This window comes from Antechinus flavipes, chromosome 2, assembly GCF_016432865.1.
Source record: "Antechinus flavipes isolate AdamAnt ecotype Samford, QLD, Australia chromosome 2, AdamAnt_v2, whole genome shotgun sequence".
Lineage (NCBI taxonomy): Eukaryota > Metazoa > Chordata > Mammalia > Dasyuromorphia > Dasyuridae > Antechinus > Antechinus flavipes.
This window is the reverse complement of record NC_067399.1, coordinates 21,077,282-21,097,373: the sequence shown is the minus strand read 5'-3', so window position 1 is coordinate 21,097,373 and position 20,092 is coordinate 21,077,282. Positions and strand designations below refer to the sequence as shown.

The 20,092-nt window shown below is 47.4% G+C and overlaps 1 protein-coding gene across 1 annotated transcript in view; it reads right to left on the bottom strand.

Moving 5' to 3' along the window:
* The window catches only part of SFXN5 (sideroflexin 5), a 192,034-nt gene that overhangs the window by 143,877 nt on the left and 28,065 nt on the right, over positions 1–20,092 (bottom strand). The window contains exon 3 of the mRNA XM_051974274.1: positions 6,328–6,405. Within this exon, the coding sequence (XP_051830234.1) occupies positions 6,328–6,405 (78 nt within the window). The remainder of the gene's footprint in view (positions 1–6,327; positions 6,406–20,092) is intronic.

The window sequence follows — 20,092 nt, the reverse complement described above, 5'->3', positions numbered from 1 at the left end:
GGCTCCGAGGCCCTTCCAGCTCCAGATGTCTGGTCCCAGGACTCCCAGGGCCCGTTTCATGCACCCCTGGGGGACTGAGGCTCCAAGTTCCAGAGGTTCACTGACACCCTCCCTGTGCTGTCTGAAGACGATTGCTCTGCTGGCAGATGAGTTGTCCCTGCTTTGAAAAGGATTCCAAACCAGCCAGACTCCAGGGAAGATCTTTGTCTCCCTTGACTTACTTCTATGCCCTGCACTCATTCTCCCATTAGAAGGGAAAGGGAGCCCTCCACGATTTGACTTTACATTTTTTTTTTTGCCCTGCTGGAGGCCACGCCACAAAATGAGCCGGGTCCTCACTTACTGGTGGTCCCGCCGTCGGCAAGGGAGGAACCTCCCGAAGCCTTCGTGGTCTCATCTAGACATTCACCTGACGCTGCTGTGAGCAGAGGCTCTGTAGCCTTTGGAGTTCTAGAAATTCTCTTTCTGGGTGGGAAACCCCTTTCTGGGGGGTCCGAGGAAGTGAGCGTGGGGGTGGGTGCTAACTTATGTGGTTCTGGTGGCTGGTCTGAGAGGGAACGGATTCCGGCTAAGCAGCGGATGAAGGAGAGGGGAGGCTGCAGGGGAGAGAACTAGAGCAAAATCAGGCAGAATGGAAGGGGTCCCTGGAGAGTTTGTAAATTAGCTGAGGATAAACTGGGTAAAGTTGAGCCCAAGAATCCCTGGGTAAGGAAAGGGGGAAACAAGGGAGGGAGGAGGAGACAATTCCGTAGCTGTAACTAGGGCGAGGTGAGCAGGGCTCTGTCCCATGAGATAGAGGGATGTGCTTCATTTATTTTATTGCTCCCACTGTTTTCTCATAAACTGCCTTGTTTCTTGGACCAGGAACTGTGCCCTGGAAGATACGCTCTTAGCTCTGCTCCCGCCCCGAGTCTCCAAGGACCCGAATGCTTCCCTCCCCTCTGACCCCCCACTGTCTTTCCCCCAAGCCTCCCTTTCCATTCTGAGACTATAAATCAATCAGTGTCGCCACCAGAGGCAAGGAAATGTGCCCAGCTGAGGCCCCACTGACCAGAACGGGCTTCCCTGGCCATTCCCCTCCATGGGCCGCCTCCAGTTAAGAGGAAAACTCCTTGTCGGACGGGATGCTCCCTTCCCTTTATTTGTATTTGTAACTGTGGGTCGGCACAGTTCTTGGCACACAGCGAGAGCTTAATAAGTGTATCTGCGGTGACCTAGTGACCTCGCCACCCCCCGTGGGCCGAGCACCAAGCAGGCCCAGGTCAAGGCCAAGGAAGCCAAACCATGGAGGAAAGAGAGCTGAGCTCGTCCAACCCGCCACCACCCATCCCCCTCCCCTAACCCTCTGGGTCACCCACTTCCCAAATGTGAAAAAAATGCCAAGTTATTCCTCAAGAAATAAGATTTAAAAGTGTCACAGGCCCCCGTGGGCTGGAGAGCAACCAAACTCACTGGATTCGGAGCCCGGGGAAGGATGGACCCAAAGGGCAACCGCTCTGGAGGAAGGTCGGTGGGAGCCCCCAGAGACCCCTCCGCCGCCCAACATCCCCATCGGTAACTGGAAGGGAGACGCGGCAGGCTTCTGGGATTTGCAGATGTCCCAAAGCTGGGCGGGAGAACTCACACACTGGAGACAAAGTCCGCGTCCAAAAAGAGCTTGGCAGTCTGGAAGGATGGGCCGACTCCAAGAAGAAATGGAATCAGGATAAATGTCAAGGACTATACTTGGGTTCAAAAAATAAACTTCAAAAGCCGGTGGGGAAGGCTTGGCTAAAGAGGAGAGCGCCCGGGAGCTCTGGGGACCCAGCAAGTCCGATACGAGCCGTTGGAGGAGCAGGCGGCCAAAGAGGGAGGGCCTTAAAGCGGCCGCATTCTGCCCGGGAGGCCTTCCGTGCTCTTGGTGGCCCGGTCTGGGGCTCCGCCTCCTGGAACGGTCCCAGGTGAGCTACAAAGTGTCTGGAAACAGGAACTCGGGCACCTGAGAGTTCCAGACCAGATGCTGGAGTGCTGAAGGCCCTGGCAATGCTTGGCCCGGATGCAAGAAGGCTCGAGGGGCCCAGATCAGCTGCCTTCAGGGACTGGGGAGGCTACGGAGGGGCCCAGATTTGTTTGGCCTCGGGAGCTGGAACTAGGGGGAGAGGCAGGGAAACATGAGCTGCATAGGAGGATGAGAGCTGCAGGAAAGCAGACTGGGAGGCCGATGGGGAAAGAAGCGGAGCCTCCTCCAGCGAGGGGAAGGCGCCCCAGCAAACATGACGAACGAAAGCCCAGAGCGAAGGCTGATCTGCACACTGGGCTCAGGCCGACACCCTTGCTGGGGCCTGGACGCAAGCGATGGAGAGTTAAAAGTTAATGTCCATGGCCAGGGTGGACTTAGGGACATCTTGAGGTTCCCTTTTCCATTTTCGTGGGGCTTTGATATTTGTTGCCCTGGTGTTCCTAAGCTGTAAAGCCCCGTCTCACGGTCCAAGGAGAAACGACAACACCCACAGCAGCCATCCGTGTGGCAAGGGCAGGTCACCCTTTATAGCCAGTGTGAGGCCTCAGGGTGGCCATGGAGCCTCTTCAACCCCTCCCACGGTGTCCCGGGCTCCAACAGGTGAGCCTGTCACTGTCCTTGTTCAGAAACGAGCCTCCGCGACAACCCCCAGCCATCCTCAACCCTGCCACAGCCCCTTAAGGCCCCTCTCCATCTTGTTACCTCCTCAATCTGAATAAAGTCCTCGGGCCCCAAGGGCTGCCGTGAATCCCCAGGACCGAGCACAGTGCCCGGTCCAGAGGGGGTGTTGGGTAAACGCTTCCTCATCCATCCTCCTTTGGGGGACCCATCCTCCTTTGTTTTTCTTCTCATCCCCTTCTCCCCAGTTAATTTAGTCCAAGAAGCCAGGGTATAGGCTTGAGGAAAAGACCCAGAGCCTTATCTGGTTTGATTCTAGGAAGTTTAAGTCCAGATGGAGACGAGGGGAACATTTTGAGGAACATCCTCATGGCCCACAGGGAGAAGAGGTCTCTTGTATGGGAGAGAATGTCAGGAGAGTCTCTCCCGCTTTCTCTGTGGGCCACAGGAGCTATCTGTGCTGTGAAGGCCGTCCCAGTACTTCCCACACCAACAAAACCGTGTATCCTTGACCCGTGGCCCCCAAGCAGAGGGCACAGGCCCAGTCCAGATCCACAAACTCAGATCCAGTTTGAAATCCAAGTTATGTCAGGCCTCGGAGACCCCCCTCTGGAGAGCTCTCCAGCAGTCCCGCCTTGCCTTGCCCTGTCAGAGATCCCAGTCACGGCTCTGAGGTTAAATTTTCCCTGTAAATCTCCTTGTGGGCCATCCCTTCGGCTGCCCTCCTTTGGGTCAGTCCGCCAAGGCATTCTGCCTCGTGGTACCTTTCCCCTTCCCCCGTGCCACGCGGCACCTCCCCTAACTCCACTGTGTTTCCCAACCTCACTTCTCCTTACAGCTAACGAACAATCTTAGGAGCCAAGCTCCTTTCAGGATTCAGCCTGCCAGCTAAGGGCTTGCCCCAACTCCTGGGCTGCCCCCTTTTTTGGGATAATTGGAGTTCCACTAAGGAACTTGTCTTTCCTGTGCTCTCCCCCTCTATTTCACACCTTCCATTCTCAGAGTCTATTGGACCCCTCCCTTTTGTCTGTAACCCACTCCCCTAAATAAACCTGCCTTTTGCCCAAGAGAACGGCCACTGTGAATTCTGAACAAGATCGAACTCCACCTTTCAGCGCCGGCCACCATCTGCTGCCTACATCCCTGGGTGCTCGAACCACATCCCAGTGGCCACGAGCACTTCTGGGAATAATTTCCTGAAGCTTTAAAAGGAAGCACATGAGCAAAACTCCCGCTGTTTGGGTCTCAGTACCGGCTGAGGAGTCGCAGAGACCCGGCTGCATGAGGGAGGTGGGCTGAGCCAGACGCCCCCTCCACCCCCATCCACGCTCTGCCCAGCCCTAGCTGCTTGACCTTGGGTGAGTGATTTTAACCACCTGGGCCTCAGTTGTCCTTATCTGCAAAATGAAGGGGCCAGTCTGGATCAGCGCCATCCATCGGCTACTTGGGAAACGGGCACAACCTCAACTCCCTGGGAGCCTCACTCCATAAAATCCGTAACTGAAATGACGCTTTTCCCTCCTCCCGCCTCAGCTCCCTCCTCCTTGGCTCCCCAACTGGAAAGGCAAGAAATCCCAGGTGGGGGAGATCTCTAACTGTGGGAGACGGGGTGGCGCAGACTGGGCGGCTTCCAAGGGCCTCCAGTTCTGACATTCTGGCTTTGAAGTGACTCATCCCTCTGCCTCCTGCACAGAGAGGGCAGCACCCCGACCCCGAGGGTTGTACCGAGGGGCAAAGATGAACTAGAAAGGAAGGGGGCAGCACACACAGCCCGGGCTGGAAGGAGTGACACAGATCTGGGGGAGGACGGAGAGCCGGGATGCACCGAAACACGGGCCACGCTTCTGAGACAACCGACAGGGGAAACGGCAGGCCTCCCGCCTCTAGTCAGAAGTGATGGGCTACAGGTGCAGAGTACGGCACGCACGCTCAGGTCTGACCAGTATGCTGAGCGGGTGCTGGAGCCTTTGGGCAGAGATTTGCAGGAAATCTGGGATTTCCCGAGACTAAGATGAAGATAGAGGGAAGACGGCCAGGGCAAAGGTGGGGACATACAGCTGGTGTGCGCGAGGAGCGTCCCATGCAGGAAGCTGGAGAGGTAGGGGGCAGCCAGGAAACTGACGACAACGGTGTTTTTATGCGTCCCCCCAACATGCGTATGTGTGTGTACGTGTGTGTGCGTGCGTGTGCATCTGTACTGATATCTCCACGTTACTTGTTTTTCCCTTTCTGGACTTAAAGTAGTTTTTAAAAACCACCCCCCAGTGATGCCGAACTTCCAAGGTGAGCAGCTGGGCTCACCTGGGCAGAGAATGGCCTCGCCTACAGAAGAGCCCAAAAGGAAAACGGGGTGTTTGGGGGAGGACTCATCATCCTGTGCTATCACCGACCCGCCCCTCCCAATAAAACCGCTCCTCCCAGACTATGGTGGGGGATCATCTCATAGCAAACTGACTCCAAACCCAATGTCCTTGCCCCTGGGCCTGGGCCTGTCAAGAGAATTCTGGGTCAGAGTTGGGAAGAACTGAGTCTGGATCCCAACTCTGACACTGCTGTTGTCACCTTGAACCTGTTTCCTCATCTGTAAAATGAAAATAATAAGACCCATAGTCTCCAATTTATAGGGCTGTGAGACGCTTGGGTGGGATAACAAAGCACTCTGATGATTTGAAAGCACGGCAGAAGGGGCCATTCTAGCTATTATTACAGCACAAAGTGATGCACACCTCCCACAATCCCTCCAGGAGGGAGAAGGACAAGTTCTGTGACGACCGCGCTAGATCCCTGGATACCTTAGAATCAGCTGGAATCAGGATAAGCAAAAGTCCTTGGTCTTTATTCTTGCCTTTAGAGGTAGAAGTGAATTGGATGGACGCAGGATCTCCATGACTTTCCTTCCTTCTTCTCCGGCCCAGAGTGGCCCTGACTAGTCTTACTCCACCCCCTAGTCCCTCCCACAATCCTCCATATACACCAATTACAGAGCCAGCACAGGATAGTGGGAAGGGCCATTTTCCAAGCAGGTGCTAATAGAGTATCGGCCAATCGGTAGTTAGCCTTAAGTGCTCAAACCGAGCTCAGTGCAACGACTGAAGAGTTTCAGCCCTTTACAAAGTTCTAAGGACCCTCCATAAGACAAATGAAAAAGTTCCATTCGTTCAGGAAGAGAATGGAAGCTTGGAAACACGATAGTCAGTACTGGTACTTAAAAGGGAATAGGACCTCAGATAGAAAAAATTAATCATCTTTTCCAGCTCAGCTCTTTCTTCTCCCCCCCCCCCCTGCTCCTTTCTCCTGGATAAAGAATTTAAGGTGGAAAAAGAAAAGGAAAGGGGCAAGGGGCTGGGTCAGGCTCTGGTGGTCTGCAGGAGGCCAGGGACCTCCCTCACCATCCCCCAGCCTCATTAGCCAGGCCTGCCACTCTCCTCCTTCCTTGCCTGTGATTCACTCACTCACTGTCCCACCAGCTACCCAGTGCACCTGAGGGCAGAGAAAGAAGAAAGGGGCAAAGAGGGAGATTTTCAGTGGCCCCCCAAACACTGGAGATTCCCAAGACTACTAGAATCAGTTAGGGCTTAAATAAGGTTTGGGGATTCACTGTGGAGGATGCATGCCTTTGGGTGGCTCAGCCTGCACCTGCCTGCCTCCCCATCACTACAACCTCCACCTTCTCCCCCAGAGCCAGCCCAGCCGGGGATCCGAAGGCTTACCTGCTCATTGGTGACCCCAGGAGGCAGCGTGCCATGCTTGTAATCCTCTAAGAGCTGCACCGCTTCTTTAAGACGACTCTAGAGGGGAAGGGAAATACAAGGGGACAGTCAGGAGGATGAAGCTTCCAAAATGACACAATCGATCATTTAATTTCATCTTTCTCAAGTTCGACGAATACTTCTCAAGCTCCCATGGGGCTTTCAGGGTGCTTTGTGAGGAGCTGGGAGAACCCCAAGAACCCCTCTGTCCCCCAAGAGTTTCCTTTCTAGCTAATAACAAAAACAGGGCATTGCCATAAAAATAACTGAGACCTACACGTGGTAGTCTCAAAGAGTTAAATTGGGGGTGATCAATACTACTGCATTAGTGAATAAAGCTTATTCTCCTTTTTTCTTTTTCTTTTTTTTCTCTTTCTTTCTTCCTTTTTTTTTTCTTTTTCTTTTTTTTTTTTTTTTTTGCTGAGGCAATTGAGGTTAAGTGATTTGCCCAGGGTCACATAACTAGGAAGTGTTAAGTATCTGAGACCAGATTTGAACTCAGGTCCTCTTGACTTCAGGATTACCTAGACTCCACTGCACCTCCGCCCCAGCCCCAGCCCCTCCTTGCACCCTGATCTCCAAGATAAGAGCCAAAATTAGTCCCTGACATCTCAGGACATATATAATTTGAATTTTAAGCCTTTTCTTTAATTAGGAAATAAGAAACGTTTGTCTCAGATTAAATTTTTTTGGGAGGGAGTGAGAATTTCAAGCCCTATCAAGTTAAAACTGCAAAGCAGAGGCCGTCCCCAGTTCTGGACACCCAAATGTGCAAAGGAGGCCAAGGTCACGGCTCCCGAGGGAGGCGGCTAAGGCTAGTGGACAGAGCAAGGAGGAAGTCCCATGGTTCCAGTTAGGATAAAGGAGCAGAGAGATGGGGAATCGTCCAATAGGAGACGGGAGATTCTCAAGCAAACAGCTGCTCCCCAGTGTCTGAGCGGGGCCCGCTGACATGCAGAGCGGGGAGTTGGCTGGCAATTAAAATTCCAGCCAGCTCTACCCCATCTCCCAGCCAGCCAAGCTCCCACTCGGCTGTGTTACAAAGAGCTTCAGAAACGGCTCCCAGCTCAGAAGGCAGGGGATGGGGGGAAAGTTTGCTTTTACGGGAGCCATTGTGGCTGCAGCCCCCTACCCAACCCCGGTCTGGAAATCTACCGATGTGATTCTAGAGAATGCCATCCTACAGCCACCAGAGTAATGTTTCTCCCCATCAGTCAATCAAAGGGAGGCCTGTGCTCGCCCCTCAAAGTCCATCTGTCGCCCCCTGGCCCTGAGGTTCCAGCCTATGGAAAAGAAACAGGATGGAGGCCCCTTGAGAGCAGGGACTAATTCATTTTGGACTTAGTGATCCCAGAGCCTAGCATGGGGGCTCCCTTGGGTGCTTAAGAAATGCTGGCAGAACGAAGGATAGAATGAGAATGTTTTGGTCTGTTTTTGCTCTTCCGCCATCTCCAGCTCCAGCTCCGTGATACTCTAAGTAGCCCCATTGCTGGCCACCCACAGGCTATCTCCAACCTACAAATCAGCCAGACACGGAGAAGGCACGAGGCGGACAGATCCCTTTTCCACAGTGGCAAATGGGCTGTGGGCTTATATGTGTATGGACAGGGATGGATATACATGTATACAGTTATATGTATGTGTATTGTAGATATGTGTGTATAGATAATTATATGTGCATAAATGCATTTGTGTGTTACAGATATGTGTGTATAGATATACATAGTTATATATACATATTGTAGACATGTGTGTGGGCCTTGCCCGGGGTCACACAGTGAGAATCTGAGGCCAGATTTCTCAGAAAGTTGAATCTTCCTAATTCCCCCCCAGCGCTCTGTGCACCACGGCACCACCTAGCTGCCCGGACCACAGGCTGGTCATGGTTAGGAGCGATCCCCACATCCATGGGAGCTTCAGACATTAAAATATTTGTTAACAAGTGGCCCGGAAGAAAAGCGTGTGAGATGAACGTGGCCAAGTCTTTCTCCAGAAGGGAGGAAAACATATTTTCCTCCCTTCTCTGCAGAGGTGGGAGACTATGGGTGTTAAACATAGCGCACACTGCACTTTCCCCCGTTCTCTCTGATCGTTCAGTACAAGAGATTGCCGAAGAGGGGAGGTAAACAGATGACAGAAAAACAACCGATATCTCCAAAAAACTTTAAGACTAAAAGGACAAGCAGCAATAAAAGACTGGGTTTATTATTCCTGCAAAGGGGGGGAGGGAGGGAGAGAGAGAGAGAGAGAGAGAGAGAGAGAGAGAGAGAGAGAGAGAGAGATGGAGAAAGAGACAGACATTAAAAATGACAGAGAAAAGGAGAGACAGAGATGGGAAAAACAGGAAGAGATATATACAGAGAGAAAGGGAAAGACAGAGACAGAGAAAGACACAAGAAAGACACACACACAGAGATAGAAAGACAGAGACAGGAAGACAGACAGAAGAAATAGGGAGATGGTACAGGAGAAAAAACAAGAGCAGTTGTCACAAGCATTGGTTGTCCTGAGGAAGCTGCCCAGCAGGGGTACCGTGACTTGCATCAATACTTCAGAAGATCTATGATTTCGGGGGGGGGGGGGTCCTGCTGCCCTACTCCAGCAGATTGCAGCCCATAGCTGCCTCCAAACACCAGTTCATGCAGTGCTGTATTCCTACCTCCTTTCGCCCCCCTCACCCCCCCCCCAGTCTAGTGGACATCCTTTCCTTGATAACCCTCTGTGAACATAGCTCTGTCATCATCCATCTTAAGGGTCGGAACCGTTCTGTTGCTTTAGCATCTAGAATGGTGCTTGGTACACAGCAGGTGTCTAATAAATGCCTATCACACGCTCAATTTATTCTTTGGTCAGAAAGCTTCGTGGTCCATTGGCAAACCCAAGTAAAGGCCCTTCCAAGGCAGGAGGAAGCTGGAAGACTACCCCGCACCGGCTGCACATCAGCATGAGATAGCAGAGGGAGGGAGACAGGCCAGCCAAGGGCACTTTCTGTGGACAAATGCAGGAAAGGGCAGAGTGATGGAAAGTCCCATCCGCATCTAGAGAGAGCTGGGGAGTCTGGATATGGATCAAAGCCCAGTATTTTCACCTTTTTGTTAGTATGTTTTCTTTCTTATGGTTTTTTTTTTCTTTTGGTCTGATTTTTTTTTTTTTTTTTGCACAACATGACAAAAACGGAAATGTTTAAAAGGAGAGCATATATTTAACCTATATCAGATGGTTTGCTGTCTTGGGAAGGGGGGTTAGGTAAAGGAGAAAGGGAGAAAAAATTAGGACTTATTGTCCCTGCAAAGGAAGGAGGGAGAAAGAGAGGAGAGAGGGAGAGAAAGGGAGAGAGATAAAGACACAGAGAAAGACAGAGAGACAAAAAGAGATAGACATTAAAAAGAGAAGAAAGGAAGGAAAGAGAGACAGATGGGAAAAACAGAAGGAGAGATACACACCGAGAGAAAGGGGAAAACAGAGACAGAGAAAGACACAAGAAAGAGAGACTGCTCATCAAAGACAAAGCATTTGAATAGAGGGAGAGAGATGCTGGCAGGAGAGGCCTGTGGGAAGGGAAAGGGGAAGAGAACAAACATTTCTGAAGGACTTTGTGCCGGCAGTGTCATAACTATTTTGCCAATATTATCCCATTCGGTCTTTACAACAATCCTGGGATAAGGGAGGTGCTGTCATCCTTACAGATGAAGAAACTGAGGCAGACAGGTTAGTTGACTTGCCCAGAGTCACACAGCTACTAAAGGTCCAAGGACAGATGTGAACTCAGGTCCTCTCGACTCTAGGCCCAGTTCTCATCCACTGTTCTACCCGGCTGCCTCCGTTTGCTTACTTCATTAGGCTCCTTTGGCCCACCTCCCCTACTGTAAGATCAGAAGCGATAATATAGGGAAGAAATGGATCTTGATTATCCCTCAAAGGGCTACCAAACTCTGCATATCCTTTGATCCCACAGTCTCACTACTGGGCCTGTATCCCAAAGAGATCATGAAAAAGGGGGAAGGACCCACATGTGAAAAATGTTTGTGGCAGCCCTTTTTGTAGTGGCAAGAAACTGAAAACTGAGCAGATGCCCATGGGCTAGAGAACGGCTGAGTAAGTTATGGCATATGAATGCTATGGAATATTATTGTTCTGTAAGAAACGATCAGCAGGATGATTCAGAGAGGCCTGGAGAGACTGACAGGAACTGATGCTGAGTCATCACACATTGTGGACAAAAGAATATTGTCCACAGCAACAACAAGATTATGCAATGACCAACTGTGCTGGACTTGGCTCTTCTCAACAAGGAGATGTTCAAGGCATTTCCAATAGACTTGTGATGGAAAGTCCCATCCGGATCCAAGGAGAGCTGGGGAGTCTGAATATGGATCAAAGCCCAGTATTTTCACCTTTTTTGTTAGTTTGTTTTCTTTCTTGTGTTTTTTATTTCCTTTTGGACAGATTTTTTTTTTTTTTGCACACCATGACAAAAATGGAAATGTTTAAAAGAAGAGCATAACCCTATATCAGATAGCTTGCTGTCTTGGGAAGGTGGGGAGGGGGTAGGTAAAGGAGAAAAGGAGAAAAAATTAGGAGACAAAGTTCTTCAAAAATTAATGTTGATATCTAACATATAAAGGACTGCTTGCCATCTAGGGGAGGGGGTGGAGGGAGGGAGAGGAAAAATCGGAACAGAAGCGAGTGCAAGGGATAATGTTGTAAAAAAAATTACTCTGGCATGGATTCTGTCAATATAAAGTTACTATAAAATAAAATATAAAAAAAAATAAAATGAATGTTGAAATACCATATGATGGTCAATTCTGATGGACGTGGCTCTCTTCAACAATGAGATGAACCAAATCAGTTCCATTTGTTCAATAATGAATAGAACCAGCTACACCCAGCAAAAGAACTCTGGGAAATGAGTGTGAACCACTACATAGAATTCCCAATCCCTCTATTTTTGTCTGCCTGCATTTTTACTTTCCTTCACAGGCTAATTGTACACTATTTCAAAGTCCAATTCTTCTTGTGCAGCAAAATAACTGTATGAACATGTATACTTATATTGTATTTAACATATATTTTAACATATTTAACGTGTATTAGTCAACCTGCCATCTGGGGGAGGGAGTGGGGGGAAGGAGGGGAAAAATTGGAACAAAAGGTTTGGCAATTGTCAATGCTGTAAAATTAGCCATGTATATATCTTGTAAATAAAAAGCTATAATTAAAAAAAGAAAAAAATGAATGTTGAAAACTATCTTGGCATGAATTTGGAAAAATAAAATCGTATTGAAAAGTGGGGGGGGGGAGGATCCATGGATATGTCTAAGATACCATATTTGTCAGGCATTGATAAAACACCTCCTGTGTGCAGAACACTGTGACTGGCACGGGGGGAAGTACAAGGGTTCAGGGTCCCTGCCCTGCTGACACACAAGCAAAGGGGCAAATCAGTTCTAATAAAAAATATCATTCCATCTGGGCAACGGAGAACTGTGAAGATGGAAAAAATTCTTAATTAAGTCCAAGGGACATTAGATGACTCGAATCAGAACTCTAAAAATGGGCCAAGCTGAAGACCAGGAAGGGGCATGTCAGACAGAGAGATGGTTGGGAGTGGGCCTGGGAGACACAGCCAGGGATCAAAGAGCTATCTGGCAGATTTAAAATGGGGAGTTTACAGAGCAGAGTAACATGGAAGAGGCAACACTGCAGACAGACCATGGAAAGTCTTCAGTCCCTGACAAAAGAGACTGAAACTTCCTTCAGGAGACAATAGGGAGCTACTGCAGATTGCTAAGCAGTGCAGTGACAGTACCAAGTCTACTCATAAGAAAAATTATTCAAGCAAATGAGATGGGCACACAGTGAGGTGACAAGATCTTCCCACACTCCCGAATGGCAGGAGAGCCGGGCTCAGGAGGACCATGGGAATAATCATCAGAGTTAACAAGAACATACAGGAACATTCATACTCCCAAAGAAGCCTCACAAAACCTGTGAGGTTAATACAGACTCCCCGCATTATTCCTACTCTATAGATGAGGAAACAAAAATCAGGCAAGTTAAAGAGACATTCCCAAGATCACAGTCTTTCTGACTTCAAGTCCGTAATTATATCCACCATGTTTCCCGCCAGTCAATAAACTCCTGTGGCTCCCTATCAACTCAAGAAGAAAACTTAAAATTCTTTGTTTGGCTTTTAAAGCCCTTCACAGCTTTCTGGCTTCCTTTATTGTAATAAGTTTATTTATTTTTAATATATGTTGCTTTATGAATCATGTTGGGAGAGAAAAATCAGAACAAAAGGAAAAAACCATGGAGAGAGGAAAAAAAAAAAAAAAAAAAAAACCAGAAACAAGAAGTGAACAGAGCATGTGCTGATTTACATTCAGTCTCCTTAATTCTTTTTCTGGATGCAGATGACATTTTCTGTCTAGAGTCTATGGGAATTGGTTTGGATCACTGATCCGCTGAGAACCAAGTCTTTCAGAGTTGATCATCACACATTCTTGCTGTTATTGGGTACAGTATATTCCTGGGTCTGCTTGTTTCACTCAGCATCGATTCATGTAAATCTTCCCAGGCCTTTCTAAAACCAGCTTGTTTATTGTTTCTTATTGAACAATAATATTCTTTAACATTCATATGCCATAACGTATTCAGCCGTTCCCCACCATTTTTTGCTGCCACAAAAAGAGCTGCTACAAACATTTTTGCACACGTGGGTCCTTTTCCCTCCTTTATGATTTCTTTGGGATACAGCCCCAGTAATGACCCTGCTGGGTCTGTACAGTTTGATAGCCCTTTGAATATAATTCCAGATTGCTCTCCAGTACGGTTGGATCATTTCACAACTCCACCAACGATGCATTAGTGTCCCAGTTTTCTGGCTTCCTGCACCATACAACACTCTCCCCTTATCTCACAAGACACTATTTTCTGACTCCAGATTTTCCCCTGACTCTCTCCCATCTAGTACTTGCTTCCTCACTGTCGCCTCCTGTCTGTCACAGAAGAACAGACCTGCCTCTCCCGGCCCACAATCGGTGCCTTCCCTCTGCTGACTGGCTCCAACTTATCCTGGCCATAGCTTATTTGTATTTCATTTTCCCAAACTATGGGATCTTTGGGAAATAGGGCTGGGTTTGGATTCTGCTTTTTTGTCTTTCTTTGCATCCCCTCAGCACAGTGTTTGCTTGGCTGGTACTAAATAAATGCCTGTTGACTTGACCAGGCTCTGTTGCCCCTCAGAGAGAAGACAGAGAATGGATGGGAATGATTGTTAATAGAGTACCTATTATATCACATATAAAATTAGATTAATAAATATTATTATTATTAGATATTGGAAGAGGTAGAGCAGCTAGGTGGTGCAGTATATAGAGGGCTGGGCCTGAAGTCAGGAAAACTCACCTTCCTAAAATCAAATCCAGCCTCAGACACTTATTAGCTGTGTGACCCTGGGAAAGCCACTTCATGCTCTTTGCCTCGGTTTCCTCACTTGTAAAATGAGCTGGAGAGGGAAATAGCAAAAACCACTCCAGTATTTCTGCCAAGAAAACCCCAAGTGGGGTCATGAAGATTCAGACACAATCATCGAACAACAACAACAGGAGCAGGTGAGATGCTTGCCTAAGTGTCCCAGTTACACGGTACTGTTGTTGGGATTTCTGTGTGGGTCTTCCTGACTCCAAGTCCAACAATGCTCTCTCCACTGCACTACACTGCCACTTGCTGCTGGCCCCACTCTATGTGGAACAGTTGGCTTGCTCTGCTGGATGTGAGAACTGAGGGAGAAGAAATCAAAGAGAATCTCATGGTTTCAAAGAGAAGGGACAGAGTGAATGTGAGACCACGGGAAAAAGTCAAGTTAAAAGGCAGGGCAGGTTTCAGGCGCAACCATCCATCTTGAATTGGCTGAATTAGATATGCCAGGGAGCCATTGGGCGGGGGACATGGAAGCGGCAGAATTTAAGAAAGAATCTGGGTCCCCCCAGGCTCGCCCAGGAGAGGAGCCATCCCAGCCCACTCCTGCCTCTTCTCCGAGTCTGCTTCCTGTCACTGAGGCAGCTTCTGTGGAGCTGGATGAGGCTCTGTGAGTGATGAATGGGGGAATGAATGGGGCTGTGTTCACATTATTTCCCCCCCACTTCTCGAAAGGATTCTCCAGAGTTTCTATAACAACCCTGGCCAGATTCCAGCTCATTTGGCACCATGACCAAAAGAAGCCCTCCTCCCTCCCCCATCATGGAAAAAAGATTCAAAAGAGTCTTGACCCTGCCTCAGTTTTACTCAGCAATGAGATGTGGGGGTGGGAGAGAGGAAACCCATCTCAGAGGTCCCCGACAGAAGCCGGGGGATCAAAAGCCCAAAGCCGGTTCTGTCTCCCACTTCTAGGGTCAGTTCTCCAGCTCCCTCTCCGACCCTTGGGCCTTCCTCACATGCAGAGGCAGAGAGTGCCACTCTCCAAAAACCTTCCAAAGGACAGGGCAAGTCTATGTTGGAGGGAAGACAGGCACCTGGACCGCTTCTCCTGTCGGTAAAGCTGTTGATTCCGTCATTCTGAATTTCAACATAGAATTAGGCAACAAAAGTGACCTAACAGCCCATGCCCTTTGACCCAGCACCCCCAATGGGGATATAATATATCTCAAGGAAGTCAAAGTCAGAGAGACTCATCAGGTATCAGAGCAGCTCAGTCAGCAAACTGACTGCCCAAGAAATAAATTGAGCACCTGGCACCTGGGGAGAACTGGCATATGCAGGAATCAAATTTATGCCCCGGGGAAAGACAAAGATGAGGAACTAACTCAGGGGCAACTGGGGGTATTTGTCTCAACTCAAGGGACTGGAATAAGGGGCTCCTTAGGAGTATAATGTACACACTGACTACAAAAATGGAAATGAAGAAAAAGGAAGAAGAAACCATGGAGATTTTGCAGAAGAACTAACTAATAAAACCTGTTTCTTCCCTCCTGGCAGAGAGGGAATAAGCGTCAACACTGTTAGGCAAGTTTTCCGTAATGGACACCAGTGGTTTATTATGGAAGAGTTCAGTTTGGAGGCGGAGTATATGTGTGTGTGTGTGTGTATATGTGTGTGTGTGTGTATGTGTGTGTGTGTGTGTGTGTGAAAACTAATTTATGGAGGGAAAGCATCAACCAAAAAGATATATTTTTTAAAACTGCCAATTCCCTGGAGGAGATTTGGTCTAATTAAGGCCGAGAGGAAACCTCTTGCAGAAGGTGACATGGCCTGAGCCTTGAGGAGGAGGAGTTGCACTGTAGGCATGAAGGACAGCCTGGGCAAAAGCACAATGAGGTGAGAAGGAATACAGGATATGGGGAAAGGGAAAGTGGGTCAATATGGAGGGAACCCAATGTACACAAGAGAGAATAACAGGAGACAGAGGAACTGGTGCCACAAGCCAGGAAGGGCAGCCAGCTGAAGATGGGCTGAGCTACTTTGTGTTCCCCTTTCAGCTACTGTTATCAGGTCTAGCTCCAAAGTTGGGAGGGGGAGGGGAATATAGCATCAGATGATGATGGTCACAAAAAAAAAAAAAAAAGAAGAAGAAGAATTTGTATTTCTATCCAATGGGCAGTAGGGAGCTATTGAAGCTTCTCTGGAAACCAAGGTCCACATGTGACTTGCCCGAAGTCACAAAAATAGTGAGTTCTTCACAGCTCTGAGGGTTTTCCATGAGATCTCAACACTTACTTCCACAGGTAAAATCTCCTTATTTATGATAGTGGGTAAGAGAGAAGTTTATGACTCACAAATTGAGCCATAGTGAATACAGTGACACTGAATCTAAATACTTACAATGAAATTGCAACAACAGAAAAACAATCTATGTGGAGGCTACACTGTAACTATGTGGAAGCTAGGACAACATAACTTTATGTGGAAGCTACAACAAGGTAACCCTATGTGGAAGCTACAACTTCCACATGTGGAAGGTAACTGTGTGGAGGTTACAACAATGTAACTCTGTGTGGAGGCTATTACAATGTAACTCTGTGTGGAGGCTACAATAATATAACTATGTGGAGACTGCAACAATGTAACCCTATGTGGAGGCTACAATAATATAACTCTATGTGGAGGCTGCAACAATGTAATCCTATGTGGAGGCTACAACAATGTAACTCTATGTGGAGGCTACAATAATACAACTCAAAAGAACAATTTCCCCGGAAGTAAGAGAAAATGAAGGCAAAGCTTTTCTTAATAGCAAAGAATGGGAAACAAAGTAGCTGCCTATGGACCCTGAAGGGCTGAGCAAGTTGTGATCCCTGAACATAATGGAATTTTCCTCTTCTGTGATGAATACAGAGAAGCATGGGAAGAGCTACATGCACTGATGCAGAGGCACACAGCGACTATGACAATGAACTGATAAGATCTATCACACACCAAAAAATCCAACACGAAACAATATTATTTTTTTTTAAAGGGCATGGCATGTTTAACATATATTGGATTACTTGCTGTCTGGGAGGGGAAGAAGGGAGGGAGAAATATTTGGAACATAACATTTTGCAAAGGTGAATGCTAAAAATAAAAAAGCTATTATTTAAAAAAAATTAAAGGCCATAACTTGAATTAAGAGATATAAGGTGTCTTCAGCCCTTTGCAGAGAGAGGTGAGTCATGGGAGCAGTAGGTACACTGCATGTGTTTTCAGATGTCAATTTCATTGGTCTCCGTCTCTTTTTCCCTGTCTCTCTGTGTCTCTGTCTCTGTCTGTCTCTCTGATAGTACTTATGACTGGGGACAGGGAGAATACAGGAGGGCAATGTGAAAAAAAGAAAAAGAAACAACAACAGATGTCAGCAAAAATTTCTTTTTAAAAAGAAGACAAATGCTGGGAAATGACAACAAACACTCTTGAACTCAAAGAAGAGATATCAGAAGCCATCTCTCTGCCCTTTGTAGAGTAGGAGACCATGGGGGATATATTATTATCCTTTAAAAATATTTTTTTGATATTTTTGGTTATTTTGTGCAACATTTTCTTTCTTTGTTTTATTATTTTGTGATAAAGTGTAGCTCTCTGGGAGGTGCCAATGGAGGAATACAATAAAGAGTATCAGTGATATAAAAACAAAAGAGATTAATTATTTTAAAAGGGAGGAAGCTTCTAACAGACAAAGCTCCCAAATATCTCTGGCCTCCCAGCCTGACTAAAGGCTTTGGTTCAAATTCAAGCCTCCCCACCCCTGGTTCTAAGCTCATAAGTAAAGGCTCCTTGTTCTTTTGTTAAGGACTAAAATTGATCTCCAAGTCCCTCCCAGCTCTGAAATCCTCCGTGCTCACAGTAGATTTGTGGTGGGGGCTGCTGGAGAGGTGTGCTCTGCCGTTTGAAAGGACAGCAGCTCTGCTCTAATGAAGTGCCCCCCACAGAAATGCATTCACGGCCTGTCCCAGAGTTTGTCACATGAGCCCTGGCTAAAGCCCATCTCTAACTTTTCTTCCCTGGCCAGAGTGTCTTTACCCTGTAATTAACAATCTAATTCCAGTGATCATGACCTCACACCTGTCAAAAAGGCGGTAGGTCCCTCTGCACTGCCAGCTCATGCCCTACGCCACTGTGTCAGGTGCCCACTTCCAAGAGCAGCAGGAGAGCAGAGGCAGGGGCCTAGCTTGGTATAGTCACTTAAAGAACCTGACAAACCGCCTCCCATATCTGCAGTATCCATCTGATTCTCTAAGCCTGTAGAACCCAGAGCTAAGGGATCAAAGTACAACCAGAGCACAGACCGGGGCCTGGAGGGGGTTTAGGGAAATGGGAACATTTCCTAGAATCTCCACACTGGAAGGGACCATTTAGTCAAAAACCCCTTATTTAGCAGCATAGGAAACTGAGGTCTAGAGTGTATAAGCAACTTGCCCATAGTCCTATGAAAGCGAGTGACAGAGGTGGAATTTGAACTCAAGTTATCTTTCTAAAATTTCTTTGACATTTGTTTGTCTTCACATCGCCTTAATTTCTCAAGATATCTCTCCCATTTTGGCAACTTGAGAATCAGCGCATCCCTTAAAGAACCTGACAAACCGCCTCCCATATCTGCAGTATCCACCTGATTCTCTAAGCCTGTAGAACTCAGAGCTAAGGGATCAAAGTACAACCAGATCACAGACCGGGGCTTGGAGGGGGTTTAGGGGAATGGGAACAACATTCGTTAAAAAGGGCAATAAAAGAAACTCCATCATTACCAGCAGTGGACATCATGAGCAGTATTCCCCATTCCTGGTCCGCCATGTTGGCAAAAAACAGAAGGCAAGCAACATGTGCTTCTTTGAGGCCCAGATGGGGAACTTGGGTCTTGTGACCCCAAAATCACTTCCCATGGCCTTGTGGCGAGGTTAGATCTCGCATCCCGTCTCCAAGACTTAGGGAAATGTTTTCTGAGCTTCCAATATATAAATGTGCACTCCCATCCCAGAATCTGCAGCCGAATTTTCATGTTGGTCTTGGGAGTGAAGAAGAAGACTTGGGTTCAAATGCTGCTTCATCACATAGGAGCTATGTGATTATGGGCAAATCACTTAACCCTTCCAGGCTTGGTTTCTCTCTGATAAGGATACTATGAATGGAATGGAATCCTCCTCTTCCTGGAGTAGCCCTCCCCTTCTGTCTGTCTAATCAAATCTCCTTGGAAGCCATCTTAGGTTCCATCCTCCCCCTCCTGGAAGCCTGCCCTGAATCCTTTGGCCATCTATCAAAGACAAAGACCCAGGACACAATGAAAAGATTATGAAAAATGAGCAGTCTCTAGTGATGTGTTCAAAGGCCTCTCAAAGCTGCTCACATTTCAACCCCTGAATTCCGAGACTTTAGCTTAACCATCCAAATATATGTAATTTATCAATTAATTATTATTGCTGAGGGGAAAACCAAGAGACTTTCATTCATACGCCAAGTGGATAAAGGGGAGCCATGCACTCTGGGAACCCCATTTGCACTGGGTGATTACATTGTACCCCAAAACATTACAGTGCCTCCTCGAGGAGGTCTATGTTCACTGAAAAGAAAAAGGCCTAATCATCCATTCAAGAAAAGCCCAATATAAAAGACACTCACTGTCTATCTAGACTACAATAGGTCTTAGATGCTAAAAAAGGGGGCCATGGGTTGGATCCAGAACAGAATAGGATAAAAGAGCTGAATTGGATTTGAGAAACTACCCCACACTTTAATCATCCCAAGCTGCTTCCTGGAGCACATTCAAGTTCCTACATGCACATGACATGTACAAGAACACAAACATGCACACAATCAGCTTTATAAAACAAATATTCTCATGGCAAGGCTCACAGATTGCAAATAATGAAACACTGTGGTCACTAAGGGATCAAAATCAACTTGATTTGACCCAAAGGACAATGGCTATTGCTCAATAAGCACAAGAAATGTCGTAAAATATTCTATCAGAAAAAGAGATGGGCTAGTTGCTGGGATGTGCTGGTAAATGTTTAATAACCAGCTTTTGACGGGGAGAATGTAAGCGTGAGACACAAGTTTAATATGCATTATTAATATTTTCTCCATCGCTTTCTTAAGTCTGGATAATCAAAGAAACAGAAAGTCAAATTCTGATTTGTAGAACTGCTGATCTCCACACTATAAATGGTCCCATTGAAAATTTAACATTAGACTTAGATAATAGTTACTGGCCAGTTCCAGCACACGCCTGCTTGGTCGTAGGGTAAGATCAAGGGAT